The following is a 20564-nucleotide window of genomic DNA, read 5'->3' on the forward strand; positions in this document are numbered from 1 at the left end:
CTGTTCTGTATGACTCACAGGTTAAGAGCTCAGATAGAGGGGAGAAGTGCATGACACCTGGGCGAAGTTAGAAACTTGTACTTTGCTGTGTCTCTCCAGAGAGCAGGACCAGTGGGAGCCCACAGGGACGACAAACAATGACAGTGACTGTTGCTGACACTAGTGAGAGGTGCAAGAGGCAGCGCGTGAGGGTGTGTTGACTCTAAACAAGCCTCGAGGCCTCAGCGCTCCCACTGAAGCATGACTCTGACGGACACATGGCTAATGGCTGTCCCTTCTCACACAGATTCAGGGAGGGACGAGGGATCATTGCCAATTAGAGGGCTGACGTTGGCGGCCCTATTATCACAGCAGCGCTCGCTTGCATACACCTGGTGCAACAAGAGGCGTTCCTGTTTGTTTACGCACTTGATGCAGTCTGGTTTTTAAATGGGCAGGTGAGTTAGGTGTTCGGTGTGAGCAGTTGACAGACAGAAGAGTGTGGGCGCCACCAGCAGCCTCCTAACCAGCCCTCCACTAATAGGCAGCAGAGAATAGGGCTGCACCAGGGAGGCAGAGTTAATGTCAAATCCCTGCAGCCCGTATGCATGCTCAGTGGGGAAACTGAAGACCTCAGCTAGAAAGCAGAAGCCAGAATTTCATTTCAGTATGTATATTATACCACAACAAAAATAATTTATATATACACTGCAAATTATTACCAGGATTTCACAAGATGCAACTGTAATAATTCATATTAAATTACATTATAATTACATCACAGGCCTTAACTGTGATATTCACAATATAATACAGTATTCATAATGTTATTGGGAAAATAACGCAAGGCATGGCTATCACAGCCGTGATTACTGGAAGCTACTGTGAATTCATCAGGAGAGGTTTCTCTCTACATGCCAAATAAATGTGTAAAATTGGTCATATTTTTGTGTTTATTTGAATTTAACCTAATTTTCAATGTTTTAAGTTATTGATGGGTTAACAGATAAAACTGTTTTTCAGTATTTTACAATGGTTTTTAAGTGTAAATTTACAGCACAGTACTGACTACTGAGTTGCATTAATGTAACTAGTATAGCCAGTAATTTACTGTCAGTCAAATATTTTACAGTGTACCGTTTACACTGTAAATCTACAACAGCCTTTCGCTAAATCACAGTAATCTAAACATTTACTGTGAAGTTACAGTTAAATACGGTAATTCTACACGCAGCATACTGCTAAATTGCAGTAATATACTGGCATAACTATACTGTGAGCTCACAGTATACAGCTGTCATTTCACAATACCTTACTGTGAAAGTAATGCAACTAGTAGCCAGTAATTTACTGTGAATTTACAGTGAAATAATTTACAGTGCAACCAAGAGGATATCTCTGAATTTGTCCACCTCACAGTTTTTGCTCATAGAGCATGTCTAATCCATCTCTCCCTCCAAAATAAAAGCCCTTTGCAGACCTAATTGTTCCACGAGAGTCTGAGGCAACAGCTGAGTGCTTCTATTTTTCAGCCTGCTCTCTCCACAAGGGTCCCTGCCAGGCATTTTACGATCCACAGCACCTAGAGTTCATTCAAAAGTACCCTGCTTGATTACGACCAGATGGACCTCTTGCAGCATGAATAAGTCTGCACACCTCTGACAAACCGAGTCCCAGGGGGTAGGCGGAACAGAGTGTACACACTCGGGTGAAAATCTATACTCTCAGACTCCCTGATGCTGTAAGAGGTCGGTATTGACAAATGCCTCCTCTTGAATTATGTTCTCGGTTTTGTTTGGGAGCTGCTTACTAGAAGTGTCCAGACGTTAGTCTGATGAATGAAGGAGTTTTATTTTGTGATAACTCTGTAATTGCTGGCACCTCAATAAATCAAGTCTGGCATTGGTGGGCAGATCAGGAAGTGCATAATATGTCAAGCAAGGAGCTCAGGGCTCAGAAAAGATATGGTGTAACAGAGAAGGCGTGGAGGAAATTGTGACAGATGTGCAGGGGTATAGAGCAATGGGACAAAGAAAGAAGCAGTGGGGTGAGGATAATTTAAAAGAATTTAAAATGTCAAAAGACTAATGAAAGTAGAAGTTGAAGGTCCCATCGGAGCTACACGGCTGGTTGCAGTTGAGCAGCGTCTAATCTTCACCGTAATTACTTAGAGTAAGATGCTCTGGTGGTGTTTCACAGAGGCTGGTCACCCTCTAAATTCTATCCCCCCGTATTGTTTTATCTTCCACTATTTTCAGCTTGACCCTTACAATGCAAAATTAACCTCCCTTGTTAGTTACTTGCTGCTGTCAGGCCAACAAAGTCACAATCATACTGTAAGTGATCAAAAGCTTCTTATCGCTATCAAACACTGCAGACAGGAGACAATCCCTTGACAGAATGCCTTCACAAACTCAAGGCTGATTAGCTATTGTATCTCACTCTCCCCGCTTTTTCTTAAAACTGGCAAAGATCCAGCCGCCCAGTTTGCAATTTTTGAAATCTTATGCAAGCGGTGTTGTATTCAGGACTGCAATGGAGGCCACCCACAGAGAGATTTTAAACAAAGATGACCTTGTTTCCGACACCAGAGAGCACCCTATGGTGGCTGCAGTGTTGGACAAACATCCCCGCAAGAAGCAGTACATCAAAAATAAAGATTGGAGTTCACTGTGATAAATCCCTGGATAGCGATACGAGTCATATCAACATGACGGAAGGGATTGGCAGCGCCTGTAAGGGTCTTCCACTAACCTTCTAAGGAAAAAAATAACATCTTGGTACAGTATCTCATCTAAAAACAGCATAATCTGTCTTAAGCAGTGGTGGAAAGTACATTTACTCAAGTACAATTTTGAGGTAATCACACTTTGCTTGATTATTTCCATTTTATGCTACTTTATACTAGGAAATATTCAGCTTTTTACTCTACTTAGCTTCAGCTCTTTTTCAGATAAAGATTTCAGATAATGAAAACTATAATAAGCTTATAAAATACAACACATTGTTTTAAACATTAAGCCAGTTGTTTCCAACCTTTTTGACTCATGACTTGTCATGACCCAAATCCATTATTTACCAAAACAAAAGAAGAAGTCTCACCAAAAAATGATTAAAATTTTTTGTAGCAGAACATGTTTTTTCTCCTTTCCTTTCCCATTAATCGTCCTATGACCCCCCAGATTTATATTGTGGCACTTTGGAGGGGTCTCGACCCCTGGTTTGGGAACCACTGGACTAAACCACCTAGCTGTATATCAGGAAGTTAAAACTAGCTACACCTTGACCAGCTACAACAGTATACGCTACTTTCAGTCCAGCAGGTGCAATCAAACAGTTTTTACTTACCAAAACAGGTTCGGTACACAGGTGAGCAGTCAGATAAAGGCAACTAGGGCTGACAAGGGTAAGACAAAAACGTGGTCAGAGAGAAAAAACAGGCAAAGTTCAGAAAAACAATATAACTAACACTAGGAAATCACTGGAATGCTTGACTCAGGGAACAAAGACGAATTGGCACAGAGATAGAGAAACAGACAGACTAAATCCATGGGGAGGTGAGGCTAATTGGGCGGAGGTGAAAGCAGTAGGGGCAGGGTGAGTAATCAGACCGGTGGGAAACACACAAGTGCAGGAAGTGAAGTTTCTGAAACAAGGAGGAGAGGTTGTTGTTTTTTTATTGATGATAATTCATTCATTTATAAACATTAAGGCATCATAACCTAAACAAGGACAAATTGGATAGGAACGATTTTAACTTAAATTATATAAAAACAATATAATAACTAAATTCAAAGAGAGTAAAATAATTAAAGGAAAAAATAAAATAAAATAAAAATAAGACGGCACTCTTCCATAGTAGCTGTCAAGTTATTGTTCAAGTATATGTGCAGTATCCCAACTTGAGAGAGATTGAAACATCCACTCGAAGATTTTAACTGGAATCCACTCAATGACAAACAGCTTTTCCTTTTTCTCTCCTTGATTTTGTAGGTTGAGTTGAAGGTTCATTTCATTTTGGAATTATTATCCATTAGTCATTTAGTCATTAGTCATTAGGTGAAAAACCTTTGAAATAGAAAAAATACAGAAAATAAAATATACACATTATTACAAAATAAGAACAAATTCGTTTTTTGAGACTTTGCAAAATTCATTAATCCTTATTTAATTTAATACACACACTCCTATTAAAATGCCTCATGTTAAATGCAAATAAACAAATGCCTGGGCTGCCATATAGCCTTTGCCTTAACATAAAGGTAGTATGTATATGTGTATTATATTATTTTATTTAATTACTATTTTTAAGTATTTATTTACACACAAAGTATTTTATAATTACGTTTGAGTTCGTATTAAATCCTGCAGTAATTTTAAACTACATTTCCCATAAGCCCCTGCACTTCTCACCACATTTGTGAATGAATGAACCAGGATATGCCCGCACTTAACAAACAAATCAACACCCTTTCAGCGCTTTGATCGTCACAATTCACCGTGCCTCTCACTGTATTATCTACCGGACATTCAGATGCATTAAACAAACGATCTGCTACAAACAAAGTTAAACTACCGGCACAAACAGCGCTAAACAACAGCATCAGCGATCTCCGCCAGGTAAACAGTCTCTCAGTCTGTGATCCAGTATATTCTTACCGGCTGCCTCTCACACTTTGTAGATGCCCGTTCTGCACTTAGTCTTACTGCAGATCGCATCGCTGTTTGAATGACAGCCCTGCTTGTTAGCTGCTAACTTTTCAGGACCCTTTCTACTGTGACACTGAGAGTGTTACTTTTCTAAACTCCGGGCTTAATTAGATTAATTAGTCCCCTTTGGTTTACTCCATGAGCACTCAGTTTTTCTAGTGGACTTATTCATTTACAAATTACTTTCTGATTTATTTATTTTCAATTTTTTCTTTCTGATTTATTTATTTTCTATTTTCTATTTTTATATTTATATTAATTGCTATTTATTAATTTTTATAAAGCTTAATTTCCTGCAACCTTCAGTTTGACTTGAGAGTAGCTCTAGGGGTCATCATATTATGTTCAGTTCTTCATAAGCTCTGAGGAGACACTTTGCGTGCTTTCCTTTCATTAGTTTTCCAGCACTGAGATGATTAATCTCCACAAGATCCCTTTCGAAAACGGAAAATAGGGGTTTAATTTTCCTCCATTCAGATGCACGAATGAAAAATGTTGCCAGGAGTATCAGATTGTTCAATATCACGAGAATAGAGGTAAGTAACACAAAATAAAACAGGAAATAATAACTGAATATAATAAACAATAAAACACATAACCTAAGGAGCATGACGAGACATGACACATGTCTTTTTTGATTATGAAACAGGTTTAGGTGCTCTATAGATACTGTGAAAGCATCAAAACAATATCAATCCATGGGGAAATGCACACAGCCCGTATTCAGACACTGTGCCTTTAAACGAGCCGTCAGGACGTCCGTAAGGTTGTGATGTCACAACTATACAGTCACCGGTAGAAGTGCCGCTAAATTTTGTGTAATTGACACACACAACGAGTCACCGGCTGCAGTGACGCTGTGAAGACCAGAAACTCTGACCAATCAGAGCAGACTGGGTTTTTTTTTTAGGCGGGGACCTTAAAGGGACAGGCGCTAAAATGGAGCGTTTCAGCCAGAGGGTGAATACAGGTACATTCAGACAGACAGTATGAGAAAAATAATGTTATTTTAGAACATTAAAGCATGTAAGCATGTTCAAGTAGAAACCCCAAATACAAGAATGAACCTGAATACGAGCATAATATGTCTCCTTTAATACTTTAAGTATACTGTGATGCTAATGCCAATATACTTTTACTTAATTAGGACTTCTCATGTAGCACTTTTACTTGTAATGGAGTAATTTCAAGTTGCTGTATTGGTATTTTCTTCCAACGCTGGTCTTTAGAGACTACCACCACATCTATATGGTCAACTTGTGCTGATTGAGCTTTTATCCGAGGCATTCCAGTCAACATCAGCACAGCAGGAACATTTAAATTCCTCTGAGTCTGCTTCATAGGCAAACTGAGGACATGTTATTGTAAGTGCTGTAGACATTCCATTAAAGATATTCATCCCAAAGCAGCACAGTCCTTCATCTACGGTCATTTTATTCGCTTTTTCCTTCCTTTTTTCTGCCAGATTGAATGTTCCAGTATATCAGAGTACTCAGAGAGGATCATCAAGTCCAACCACCTCGACAGCGGTAAGAGCTGCAGCTGTTCCCCCTCTCTCCATTCTGATGACACTGCACTTCATCTGCAGTGAAGGGAGCAACACACTAGCTTATAGTCGTGACAGACGTAGTGGATGAGGAGGAGGAGGGAGGGAAGGCTGGCTGATACGCATGAGGAGAAGAAGAGGAGGGGTGGCGATGGGTATCCCACCGCTCAGGATTTTGAATGATTGTGAGGACGACCTCATTTGTATTCATTTGTGCACAAACATGCTGCCAACTCATGAAACTTCAAAGCGTATGTTTAAATCATAACACCGCTGTAACTACTGACGGTGCATCTATAGCTCCATAAACCACTCTGTCAGCCAATGTTGTGTCTATAAACCTATGAATATCAAGTATGCACAGGTAATTGAGAGGAGAGTGAACACTATATGTTCACTCTTAGGTTCAGACAGTGAATAAGCAGGAAAGCAATCACCAGTTGGAGTAACAGAGGTCGCATGTCATTCTGTAACAACACATTGTATCACCAGGGACACTCTTCAATAACTTCTTGTCAAGGCAGAACAAAAAAAAGCTGAAGTCATCTAATCTCGTCAAGGGCAAAGATCCTGTTCTACATTGTAAACCCCAGCTGGGTTGATTTCCATAAGAACACCATGGCAGAACATGGTAGCAGGGCCGGCTCTAGCCCATTTGGGGCTCAAGGCAAAATTTGGATTTGGAGCCCCCACAAATCGTAGTTTCACTACAACAAGAGTTACAGTGGTGAAAAATGTATTTATTTATTTATTCATACATTTTTACATACTTTGTGCAGAAAATGAGGAAGGGCACGCATTTTTTTTTTTTTTAAATTTTTTAATTTAAATTTACTTTTTATTTTTTAGAGGGCGAACAGCGTCCCCCCAGAAGGTGGCGCCCTGGGCGACCGCTTATATGGCATATGCCTTAAGCCGGCCCTGCATGGTAGCACATACTGTACGAACTGATGTATCACCACATTTTTCTTTCTTTCTCACACATCAATTTATTTCTTGTACACAGTGATACAATATTGTCTTATATTTCACATATTTTACATGTAAAATTGATGTATTGATTTGAGACTTGTGTTTTCAACATGTCCTACTCAATTATACACTTTTAGGCATTATTATTCCTACATTTTAGTGTTAAAGGTGCAGTTGGTAACTTTGAGCAGACACGATGAAAAAAAAGGTATTTTTATAAAACGGTCACTGTATCCTGACAGTAGAGCATGAGAAAGATAATCTGCAAAAAATCCTGTTCCTCTGTGTCCTCCTTGTGCTCTTAATGGCATCTGCAAGAATTCACAGCGCTGAAGGAAAACAACCAATCAGAGCTGAGCAGTCTCTGGGCAGCTGTCAATCGCTGCTTGTGAAACTCGCAAACTCTGATCAATCTGTCAAACTAGGCAGTGCTGATCAAATATGAATCAAGATTCTGTTACTTGTTAAACTTTCTCATTTTACAGCTAAACAGTACACTAAAATATTTATCAAAAGTTTTTGAAAACATTTATGGAGAGAAATAGGCATTAGAATAACAGAATATTGATTCATATTTGATCAGCGCTGCCTAGTTTGACAGAGTTCCCGAGTTTCGCTAGCAGTGATTGACAGCTGCTTAGAGACTGCTTGGCTCTGATTGTTTTTTTGTTTTTTTCAGATTACCTGTCTCATGCAATACTGTCAGGATATAGTGAGAGCTTTATAAAAATAACTTATCATATTTGCTCAAAGTTACCAACTGCAGGCTGGAAAAAAACACTTTTTTTGTCATGCCAAAACACGAGCGTTGATTATGACTTAAAAGATATGTTGTGTGTTACAGTGATCACCATCTTCAAAGGCAAGGTGGAGGAGGTGGAGCTCCCTGTTGAGAAGGTTGACATCATCATATCTGAGTGGATGGGCTACTGCCTCTTCTATGAATCCATGCTCAACACCGTCATCTTTGCCAGGGACAAGTGGCTGGTAGGATGTGTGGAGTGTGTGTGTGAGTGTGTGTGAGTACAATATATGTACAGTAAGTTATCCTGCAGCAACATCGGTAACAAATAGGGAAATAAAATAAAACGATCACTAAAATAACCATGAAATAAATCATAAATGTAATATTATTAGCACATAATGTAATTATACAGGCAACGTAACACGAGTATCTAGAGATTTAGGGCTGAAATTTATAGTAAAAACAGAACTGATAATCTAATAACAGTCAAAATGAAATTCACGGCTATTGTCCTTTAGATCAGTAGCTCCTAACCTTTTTGGCTTGTTTGCCCTTAAAACAAAGCATTATCTTCTTCCCATCCCTCATCATATGAAGAATTTTTAGAGGCCTTAAAACATAAAATTATCCAATTAATTGAAATAAAAACAGCAAGCAGTAGACCAATGTCTGAAAAATTTAATTTTGTGTAGCCTGAATATGTTTTCTGCTTTGCTTTCTTGTCAGTCAACACGTTCTCATCCCAACTTGTCACATACTAACGGTTAATCAGGACCCCCAGCGTGTCAAACTATGACGCTCCACTATGGTCGCAGTAAACACGTGGTTAACGTTGTGAATTCAAACAAAAACACTTGCTTAGGTTTAGGAAAAAAACATGCTTTGGCTTAAAGGTGCTATTGATAACACTGATAGCATTCAGTCGCTAGATTTCGCATTCTCCCTCCCCCGTTCCATGGCATTTACTTCACAACAAGTTGTTGCCAGGCACTTACTGTCAATCTCAGCCATTTATCCATTTATTCCATTTGTTAGAAATGGGAACCAAACGTCATATATCTTCCACAGAGATAAAAAAAAAAAAAAGCCATGCTTCTATTCGGCACGTTTCTAAAAACTCTGTGGATGTATTATTATTTAAAAAAAAATGTCTACATAAAAATGTTACCAATAAGATCTTTAAAATTACTATGTTTGTAAAGTTAAAGTGAAACTTAATGACAAGTGGTTTCACACAGAACACAAACACGCCTCCCACCCGCCCTAAGTGTGTTCGCTCTTAAACTACGTCACCACACTTTGAGCTGCTATTCCATCCATCTCTTGACCCCTCAAAATGATCTTGCTTAACTTGCTTAACTTTATTGTTAATTTAACATGCTCAATAATGCAATGGTCATTATTATATTAACCGAAAGAATACCTGCAAGGACAGGGAAAACATATTATATTAATAAGAAGTCTATAATATTAGCAGGAATGTTACATTATTAACTATTTTATCTTCTGTAATTGGAAAATAATAGTTATAGTCTTGTAGTTATACATCATGAACAGCTCTGCTATTCCAGTCTGCGGCTAGAGGGAACAATAACACCTCAATAATTTAAACTTGTACTTGGCTGAGGAATGAAATGTCACCGGCGCTGTAATGTAGACCTTTTATAATGTGTTCAGGATTAATTGCCGAGTTATTTCCTTGCCTCGTTTGTCAAACAGAAACCCGGTGGATTAATGTTTCCTGACCGTGCCTCTCTGTACGTGGTGGCCATAGAGGACAGGCAGTACAAAGACTTCAAAATACATTGTAAGTTCACTGTGAGAGAGTGTGTGTGTGGGGCTGGATGTGTGTATTACCTGAACCTTGACTGTGGACTGATATTGGCACTGTCCCTCATGTACCAGGATTATGTCTTTGTATTGTGAACCGTGGATGTGGAACGCCGTCCACACCTCCGCATTGTACTCACAAGAGTGTGGGTGTACTCACACACAACCTTTCCAGCTCTGGTAATGATTTTGAACTTTTCCTCAGGCATAACGCTGGGGGTGATAATTTATATTATAAAATAACGAGCCTCTCCATCTCTGTATCATCCCACTCTAAACCAGCCAGGAGGACCGTGGGCGAAGTTTTGCTGCCGGACACAAAGCGTTAGAGTCAGTGTTAAGCCAGTGCACAACCTCGATGACAACAGGCAAACACAACAATAGCCAACAGGCCTCCTACTCACACTCCCCCATACATCTGGGGAAATTATACAAGCACACTGCACCATGAGAAAGTCATAATCACATTGGCTAACTGCGTTGCAGAGCTTTTCCAGTGATGTCTGGATACCATTATTCTGTATTTGAGGTTTACGCATATAGCCGGACCGAGACAAGTGGTCAGACAAGTGCATATATTGACCACAAACTTCTTTCTCTCCGGGCCAAGATGACCTTTAAACTGAGTTGAAGTGGCCTCCTGAAGCGCTCCGGTATTCTAAGAGCATCCTGTGGTCATTAGTGATACTCTGGGCTGCACACTGCCTTAGTTAAGTGGGCAGCAAGGAATGCAAATACAGTACATTACAATTCCCCCGGGGGTTTGTGACCTGTTCATTATCACCAGCTTTCCTACGCTCAAGCAGTTCTCTCTCTGCTTTTGGGTCATGATAGAGATGTTTGCTCACACACTATTTTAAAGGAGCTTAATGAATAATGTATGGAATGATTTAGCCAAAGCTGCGGGGATATTCGAGGCAAGAGCGCAGGCTGCGTTCAAGGAGGCTCATGTTTGCAAATCATCCAGAATACAATGTGACTTTCATCCGTCAAAATGAAAACGGTTCCAAACTGACTGGAGGTCCAACTCTGGGGTCGTGTATCAGAGTAAGACCCGGGCTAATGTTGTTATACAGCTGTGAGTGTACTGTTTTGCATCTCCTGTGGCTTTTTCCCACACTAGAAAACTGAATAAATTGAATCAAGACTTGGAGAGAAGAAAACCATGTCATTTGTTTACATTTTACAAAGATTAACTGAGACCATGCTGGCAGAGTGACTGAGTCATGCTGTATTTACCAGGGTGGGAGAACGTGTATGGCTTCGACATGACCTGTATCCGCAATGTGGCCATGAAGGAGCCACTGGTGGACGTGGTGGATCAGAAACAGGTGGTGACCAACTCCTGCCTCATCAAGGTTAGTTGGGATAGTTGATGATGAATCCTGATGACTTTGGTAATCCCCTGACTTTTCTTTCTAGCGCCACCAGCAGGTCGATTTGTGATTTTGAAAAAAAATGTCTCACAACTATCGGATTGATTGACATTGTAACAATTTTAATAATTTTGGTGATCCCTTAACTTTTCATCTATCTGTCTCTTTTGATCGAGGTTTCAGTGTGTCCAATACTTCAGTTTATGACCAAATACCTGCTGAACTAATGTCTTCCCCATGAGCTATACTTTGAGTTTAGTGCTAGTTAGCACATGTTAGCATGCTAAGACACTAAACAAAGATGTTTATCATGGTAATGATTACACCTGTGTAGCATCAGCATGTTAGTATTTATTAGCATTTAGTTCAAAACACCACTGTGCCTATTAGTACTGTAGTAGTTGTAGTAGTATATGTTCAGATTTCCATTTTTCCTGAGCACTTTAAGGACTTCTGTCCATGGTGGCGTATAAGCTGAGATTCAAAGTTCAGTGTTGACAGCAGTTGAGAAAAAACTACGAGGTCCATTTAATAGCTTTTCTGGAGCTTTCAGTCATATCCCCACAATGATAATAAAAAATAATGGAATTATGAACATGTACGTTACCATGACAATAGGGCAATTTCCATCTACTGATGAAGCTCATGTGATATAATCAAAAGCCCCAAAATGGCTACTAAATGGACCTTGTGGTGAGATTGTTTCCTCAACATTTACATTACAGGTATTCATAGTAGCCTCCAACAGTGGTTCTCAACTTTTTCGAGTTGCAACTCCCCAGAATAATCAGGGTTGGTGTTCGTGAGCCCCCGTTTTGTTTAGTTTGAACAGCTAGCACCTATAGGCATTGTCCAATGTGCTCTAGGCACTGTGGAAATTATATCAATGGTACAGTGCGATGTCATGTCAAAACCATTCCCCCAGTCTAAAATATGTTTTTTCTTATTTTGAATATGCTCTATGTGTTTCGTTTTTTCTCCACAACCATCTGGCGACCCCCTAAAATTATCTTGCGGCCCCCTTAGGGATCCCGACCCACAGGTTGAGAACCACTGGCCTACAACACATCGTTACCATCATCTCCTAATGCTGAATCACTTGTCAAGCTGACTATGCAGTATGTAATGAGGAGTGATTATACTGTACAATGTCAATACATTAGCAGGTGTCCCATAGAGAACTATAAGTGACATTGACAGATTGGTAAACATATTGTAGGACATGCTGTGGCTGGTGAGTACAACCTTGACGTGTGGCTGTAACCCTGTCTGTGCCTCTCACTGTGTGGATTAGACTGATCAGGCTGCTGTGCCATGCATGTCAATAGCAGCCCGTCTAGTCCTTCTGATTGTGCTCCTTGTCATAGTGACCTTCTTATCGCTGCTATTGATTGGACGTCTCTGCCCTGTCTCACCTCTGTCCCGGTGAAAATTGCTGTGTGATCATATCTTGACGTCAGCGTTGCTGATTGTCAAGCACACAGTTTTTCTTTTAAAATGTTCTTTGATATCAGATAGCCTGTAATTTTAGATGCAGCGAGATATTACATAAAACCAGATCATGAGAGGTTAATAAAAATCTCTATGAAGCTACGGGCGCGCTGCTTGTCTTGGGATCTTGTAAAAGAAAAAATAAGCCTTACAACAATGATATCCCGCTGACAAGCTTTATTGTCTCTAAATGGATTACTGACTGACCTCGTTAAAGGAGCATAGCCGAGGAGTAGTACACATAGGACCTCATGTTATTAAACTAGCCTACCGCTTGAAACTCTGGTATCAATACTGAGTGAGGATCATAACATGTATAATCCTGCAGAAATAACCACCTGCATGATAGGGCTGTTAAATGTTTTATTTTGCCTTCAGAGTAATTGCAAACGTGTAAACATTGCATTATATTGCGGTCTTAAACTTTGAAATGTGACTTTGAGAAGTTTATACTGCATGACCAGAGTAAATATCTGGTAAATGTTTTTTATGGGAGTGATCATTTTCCCAAAGACAGCAGGGGGAATCTGACATTAATATTGCATTGTTTTTATTGCCAGCAAACATAAGGCTCGTTCCTCCACAGCAAATGTGACATCTGGCACCAAAGCCAGCAAGCAAGCACTGAATATCTAATAATGACGATGGTACATGAAACAAGATTATCACACCTCTGCCTACACGTTAAACCTGCATGGTAAATGTGGGTTTTCAGGTGAGCTGCATTCCCCTCTGTTACTCCGTGTTTAAAGCTACATGATATGTTGGCGCAGTGCCGCTCACCCGACAGTAAACCAGGATCTGGAACAACATGTTCTTCTCTGAATATGGCCCAGTGGGATGGTGGGTTATCAGATACCCTGTTAAACTGACAGAACCAGAGGACATTTACAGATTTGGAGTTGCTAGAACCATGCACGAACACCTGGACCCTCACAATAGTTGGAGCTCCCAGATGACCCCAGTCCCCCTATCCTTGTCCTACCTACACAATGCTTACTGGCCTCATTCTTGATGGTTATTAGGATCTTGGCGTCTAACGTTGACCCTTTTACTTTCTACAGGTAGAAACTGTAGCCTAATGTGTTTCTCGATGTTGTTTTTTTGGTGTCCTTAATGTAGGCTATTGCATGTGGCATTACATGTAGAATTTGGTTTTGGTTGGTTTTAATAAACAAAGGTCTGGTTGAGGTCAGAACTACTAGTTTGGCATTTTGGGAAATACATAGCCTATATGGTTTGGCTTTTTACTCTTTTCCCAAGAGTTAAAGGGGAACAACGGCCATTTAAAAAGAAAATATTTTTATTCTTTTTAAAGATTTTATTCTGGAGGCTATATAACATGATGGAAAAAATACTGCAACTCGCTCATGTACACGCATATTGCGAGGGCGCGCTGGGAAACCCAAAGGTGGCAGCAGCAACTTTTGCAATATAAATAAACATGCAGTCACTATCTGAATCTATTTTATGTTGACAATAAACACTTATAAGACTGGGAAAACTGTGTCATACCTTTCTGACTTCTTTCGTTTCAAGTCGTGCTGTCCCTTGGAACAGAGAAATCCACTGGAACGGAGTAATCCATGATAGGATTTCAGAAGCATGTTGTGACGGTCATCCCGTGGCTAGCAACCATGCTAGCAACAGGCACGACATATTGGTAGCTATAGAGTTAGATAGTAAAATAACTTTGGCTATAGCTAATAAGGAAGTGACAGCATGTTTATTTATATTGCAAATGATGACGCTGCCACCTTATGGTTTCCCTACATGCTCTTGCAATATGCGCGTACATGAGCAAGATGCAGTATTTTTTCCATTATGTTATACAGCCTCCAGAATGATGTTTTACAAATGGCTGTTGTTCCCTTTTAAATGAGTACGATATCACTCATATGTCTGTACCCTAAAAATCAAGCTAACGCCAGCCGTCTTCTAGCTTGGTTTAGTACAAAGACTGGAAACAGTGGAAAACAGCTAGCTTGGCTCCGTTCAAGTAGTATCGACCTACTATCACGACTAAAGCTAACTAATTCAAATGTTGTATCTAGTTTGTCTAATCCAAAACATATTGTTTCAACATTTTAGTTTTTATGCGTTTTTTAAGCCAGATAGCTGTTTCCCCATTATTAATCTTTGCGCTAAGCTAGCAGCAGCTGGCGGTAGCTCTATATTAAACAGGCAGGCATGAGAGCTGTGTCTTCTCAACTAACTCTTGGCTAAATATTCCTTTAAAGGTACTGTTTGTAACTTCTTACACGTATAAATCACTCGGGTCGGTGTCCCATGCGCGCTCTCATATGCGCGCTCGCGTGTGGTTATGCTGTTCAGACAAGACTCCAACACAAACTACACGGAAGCACCAAAACCGCAAAGTTATTTCTAGCAAAGCCCATCTGTTAAACAGTGTTGGCCCCGGTCGGAGGACCGTAGCTTTGGTCTCCAAGGCCGGAGTCTCTGCTCCTCTGCTCCTCTGCTCCTCTGCCTGCTTGCCTTCACTCAGCTCGCTCCACTCTCACATTTATGCGCGCACACTCCACACTGCAGAAGAGTTAGTTTAACTCTGAGAATATCTAGTGAATGTACAGTGGACGTTTGTGCAGAAATAAATGCTGCAGCTCCTCCAGACCAACAGAGGTTTCCCGTCTCTTGTGAAGTGACGGAGCACCGCAGCGAGAAACGTTATCGTCTCAGACCGGGTGCCGATGTCTCCCCCGGCCGTGGTCGGGAGGCTGAAGCAGGAAAAGCCAACACTAGGATCAGCAGCGATTCATGGAGATACCTTCGTCTGATCAGCTAACATTACTGGCAAGCAGGTGAAATATAGAGTGATATTGTGGTTTTAGCTGACGTGTGTCGCCTCACTGTTTTGACCGATGCTCGTTCATGTCTATTTAGAGCGAGCACAAGCGCGAGCTCAAGGCTGACTTTCATTGACTTAACTGCCACAAGTGTTGCTGTTAACAAGCATTTCTGATTCTTACAAACAGTCCCTTTAAAAAAAGAATGAAATGTGAATAGGGAGAGCTCAATGTGACCAGATATTTGAGAAGACTCCATCTCTTTACTCCTACAGGAGGTGGACATCTACACAGTGAAGACTGAGGACCTCTCATTTACCTCAGCGTTCTGCCTGCAGATCCAAAGGAACGACTACATCCATGCACTGGTCACCTACTTCAACATCGAGTTCACCAAGTGTCACAAGAAGACTGGTTTCTCCACCGGTAAGATGCCTCACACAGTGTCTCTCACTTTACATACAAGGATCTGGGTGTATGTGTGGGTACGTGCAGCTTTAAAGCACTAGAGCTAACAGGATATGTATTAAAGTGATGGTAATGATAATCAAAACAAATATGAATCTCCTTTTTGAGTACCAGCCTTCACAGCAATAAAACAGCACCACCCAGAGGTGCAGATTCTGTATCCCCTTCAACGCCACTGCCGGCACAGCAGAGTAGATACTTTACTGAAACTGTGGGTGCTTTTGGTTCCTCATTAAAAAGCTGTCTTCCCATGATGGCTTCACTGAGCCCTGTAGAGATGAAATTTGCAATGTAAAAGAGGCGGGCCCCCCTGATTCTCAGCAAGGGAACAAGGGAAGGTTATGGCCTAAACTTGAAATCAAACAGCCCAATTTGAATGCATGAAAGCACAGACCTCTGAACAAGTGAATTAAAAAGTGCTCAGCAGAGTATTTTGATGTTTTATTAGGTTTAAATGTGCTGGTAGGTACATGTGTTACCCTCAGACAGAGCCAGGCTAATTGTTTCCCCCCTGATTTAAAGCAGCAGTAGGTAGAATGGGAGCAAATATGATTAAAAAAAGTTATTTTTATAAAACGGTCACTATATCCTGACAATAGTGCATGAGACAGGTAATCTGAAAAAAATCATATGCCTCTGTGTCCTCTGGTGTCCTCCAGTGCTCCTAATCCTAAAGATTTCACAGACTGGAGGAAAACAGCCAATCAGAGCCAAGCTGGAGCCTTGCCGTCTCTAAGCAGCTGTCAATCACATCAATCAATCCGATCAACGGTCAAACTAGGCAATGCTGATCAAATATGAATCAATATTCTGTTACTGTAATGCGTATTTCTCTCCTCAAACGTTTTCAGAAACATCTTGTAGTGTACTGTTTAGCTGTAAAATGAGAAAGTTTGTGACGCCGGCAGCCATGTTGAGCTCAACTGAGGAAATACCAAGCACCCCCAACCAGCCGAGGCACAGCCAATAGGAACACTCCATTTGAAATGACCTGTGATTGGTCAAAGTCTCCCGTCTCGGGCTAGATTTTCTAAAGCCTGAAAACAGAGCCATTAGGAGGTGCAGAAGTCTAGTTATCTCTTAAAACATTTAAATTACAATATGCTGAAAGGTTATTATGGATTTTTTGCCCAATGATGCCAAAATATTCTTCCTACTGCCACTTTAAGTTATGCTGAGCTAAATTAATCGTCTGCTGGTTGTAGGAGGCAGATTGAGAGTGGTATCAATCTTCTATGAAAGTGAATAAGTGTATTTTGACTACAACATGTCCAATAGCCCACTGGAAACGAACAATGAGAGTTGAATACTCACAAACTTTAACTTTACATTTTACATCAATTTATGTTGTCAAGTTTTCTTGCGAAAGGGAAACCAGAGCATCTGAACTGTGGGGTATGGTTCATTCTGGTAGCAAGCACTTCATACACAAGGCTACTGCAAGGGAGTACACAAATGAAAGAACAAGGGAGAATATAGCTGGACTTGTTTCATACCAACTTGTATGAAATTACACTTCATTGGGCAGACAGAAAACATCCACAAGCAAACATTTCATGTGGAACCGAGTGCTCCCAGGAGCCTGAAATCCAGACCCCAAGTTGGACAGCTTCACTCGGCACTTGCAATATTAATGTAGCTCGAGTAAAAGAGGAGTAACAGGCTCCCAGGTTATACAGTGGCCCTTCTAATGTGGTCTGTGCTGAGACTTTGAAGGCAGTTATCACAATTGTAAATGTTATTTTACTTTACATTAGAGCAGTTCAGATCAGGCTGATTGACATGATCCCACCAGTGCTGGATTGGAGTGAGCAGGGGATGTTGTGTCAAAATTGGTGTGTGACTGACCTCTAGTGGTGGTGGTGGTGAATACTGTGCATTGAAATGATATGTAAAGCAACAATCACTGTAAAGGCTGGTTTGAACATTAGATGTGTTGGCCTTCTGGCACTGATAATCTTTTATTTAAAATAAGCTAAACCATGGCATCACCAACCATGGCATATATTCTCCAAAAAAAATCCATCCATCCATCCATCCATTATCTGTAACTGCTTATCCCATTTGGGGTCGCGGTGGGGGCCGGAGCCGATCCCAGCTGGCATTGGGCGAACACATAGAGACAGACAACCATTCATGCTCACATTCACGCCTACGGGCAATTTAGAGTCAACAATTAACCTGCATGTCTTTGGACAGTGGGAGGAAACTGGAGAACCCGGAGAAAACCCACGCTAACAAAGGGAGAATCTGCAAACTTCACACAGAATGGCACTAAGCCGGGTTTGAAACTGCGACCCTCAGGTTGTATATATATAATAATTTCCTAACCTCAACTTTCTCTGCCCTACCTACGTCTCCTATATTGATTTTCTGTAAGCTTGTCTGTCAAGCAAGTTTTCCAATGTCAGACCCTCAGACTCCTCGTCCGCCAAAACTTTAAGATACGGATCTAAACTTACACACAGAGAGCCAAAGTGTGCGACTGATCCCCCACTCGACAGTCGCATCAGACACACAGAGACTCTCAGCCAAGGAGACAAAAAGGAAAGCAGGGGTCAAAGATTGCGGTTCCTGCTGGTCAGTAGAAATGCGATCTCATCTACTGAATTAGCATGAGAAACGCAGCCATAGCCTGTCAGTGTCTTTATTGAACTCGGCCCAAAAGAGCTGAGAGCCCGGCCTGTGCAGCAGATTGGCAACCCCTTTCATCTGTAGACTCACAAAGAGCTCGTCTTTAAAGGCAGAGCTACCCGGCTGGCAGAAATTCAATTTAAGGGCTGTGCTGACCTTTTGAGTCTTGGCAAAGCGATCAGTGATGGTGAGGGCACTGGGGGATGCTCATACTTATTTTGGGGGCTGGGGCATCAGACTTTTACCTGTCCGTGTTTCCATGCACACACACACAAACACACACGGGTGAGTACACATAAAGTGGCACAATAGATACAAAGTGATGAAAGGAGATTGACTCGAGCCACACTGGAGAGGTCGAGAATGCAGTCATGCATTTCCTGCCTTTTACCTCAACGCTGTCATCTTGAACTCGAGTGGAGCTACCTGCTCTTTTTGCACCATTGGAGGACACAGACTCGGTTCAGTGCATCTGCTCTTCCTCTGTAGCTTACAGTTTGTGTTTATCCTCATCTTGACATTCACGCTAGGTAAATAGAAGACTGTATTATTGTCTCTGTTAGCCCCGTGATGGACTGACAACCTGTGCAGGGTGTCTCCCTGAAGCCTTCTGTTTGCTGGCATAGAAATCAGATCCTTGGTGATACTGAAGAGGGTTAACTGGGTGGAGAATGGAAGGAAGCATCATTGACAAGAGGATGACATATTGACTGTTGCTGTGTGCTGCCAAAGTTTAAAACGTTGTTGGTACAACTTTCGTATCAGGAACCCTTTATAATGGATTTAATTGTAACTCACGACTAAATAAATAGTTAATTTAAGTAATTAATAAGAGCAACTTTTGGGTTGCCAGATGCTCATGGGTCTCTCACATTATAATAAGTCAACAGTTATAAATGTGAAGTCATTGATTAAAGGGATAGTTCGGGTATTTTGAAGTGGGGTTGTATGAGGTACTTATCCATAGTCAGTGTATTACCTACAGTAGATGACGGTCGGCACGCCCCTAGTTTGGAGAAGCAGACAGGAGTTACCGCACAGGGGCAAACAAATGTACTGCTGTGGATGGGGGTAACAGCAAAACGTATTTTAGACACCTAAAAGAATGGCTCACCTAAAAAAATCAATATCAGTTTAGATGTACGCTATATTTTGAATATTTTCCGACAGGGAACTGAACTGAAAGTGAAATGTATCTATACTGTTTTTGGTGGTGGAGTCTGGTGGCTTTGAAGAGAGCATAGATAAGTTTCACTTTCAGTTCAGTTCCCTGTCGGAAAGGGCTGTCTGACGGCAAGATACAGCAGTGAAAATATTCGAAATATAGCGTACACTTTAACTGATATTGATTTTTTCAGGTGAGCCTTTCTTTTAGGTGCCTAAAGTACCTTTTGATGCCGGCATCCGTCCACAGCAGTACATTGCTTCGCTCCAATGTGGTAACTCCTCTCCAATCTGGATGAATGCTGACCGCCGTCTACTGTAGGTAATAGGCTACACCTACTATGTATAACTACCCCATACAACCCTACTTCAAAACACCTGAACTACCCCTTTAAGGGTTTATTGTAACTGCAGTAATAAATTGCAAGTAACTAAGTTTTGGTCCAGATTCTCTGCAGCCCTTTCCCAAGAGGTAAGTTGTCTAACAGTCATTGTAGGCTAAACGTGAGCCAAAGGGGTGTTTTTTCACAACCTGGCAACCAGTAAACACTTCTTAATGGCTTATAACTGATTTATAAAGCATCAATAAAACAATTTATTAGCCATTACTAAAGTCATTACTTGTTAGATCTGGGCGGCTATGGGTCGTCAGAAGATCGGTAGTTCGCGTCACGCCGGCTCCTCGAGTCTGCATGTCGAAGTGTCCTTTGGCAAGATACTGAACCCCCAAATTGCTCCTGAAGGTCGTGCCATCGGTGTGTGAATGATAAGATTATAATCGGATGGGAAGGTTGGCACCTTGTATGACAGCCTCTGCCAACAGTGTATGAATGTGTGAGTGGATG

The 20564-nt window shown here is 41.0% G+C and overlaps 1 protein-coding gene across 1 annotated transcript in view; it reads left to right on the top strand.

Moving 5' to 3' along the window:
* Positions 1-20564, top strand: part of LOC141765672 (protein arginine N-methyltransferase 8-B) — a 36352-nt gene that overhangs the window by 12020 nt on the left and 3768 nt on the right. The window contains exons 4-8 of the mRNA XM_074631825.1: positions 6155-6218; positions 8052-8194; positions 9672-9759; positions 11025-11140; positions 15729-15879. Coding sequence (XP_074487926.1) covers positions 6155-6218; positions 8052-8194; positions 9672-9759; positions 11025-11140; positions 15729-15879 — 562 coding nt within the window. The remainder of the gene's footprint in view (positions 1-6154; positions 6219-8051; positions 8195-9671; positions 9760-11024; positions 11141-15728; positions 15880-20564) is intronic.

This window comes from Sebastes fasciatus, chromosome 4, assembly GCF_043250625.1.
Source record: "Sebastes fasciatus isolate fSebFas1 chromosome 4, fSebFas1.pri, whole genome shotgun sequence".
NCBI lineage: Eukaryota > Metazoa > Chordata > Actinopteri > Perciformes > Sebastidae > Sebastes > Sebastes fasciatus.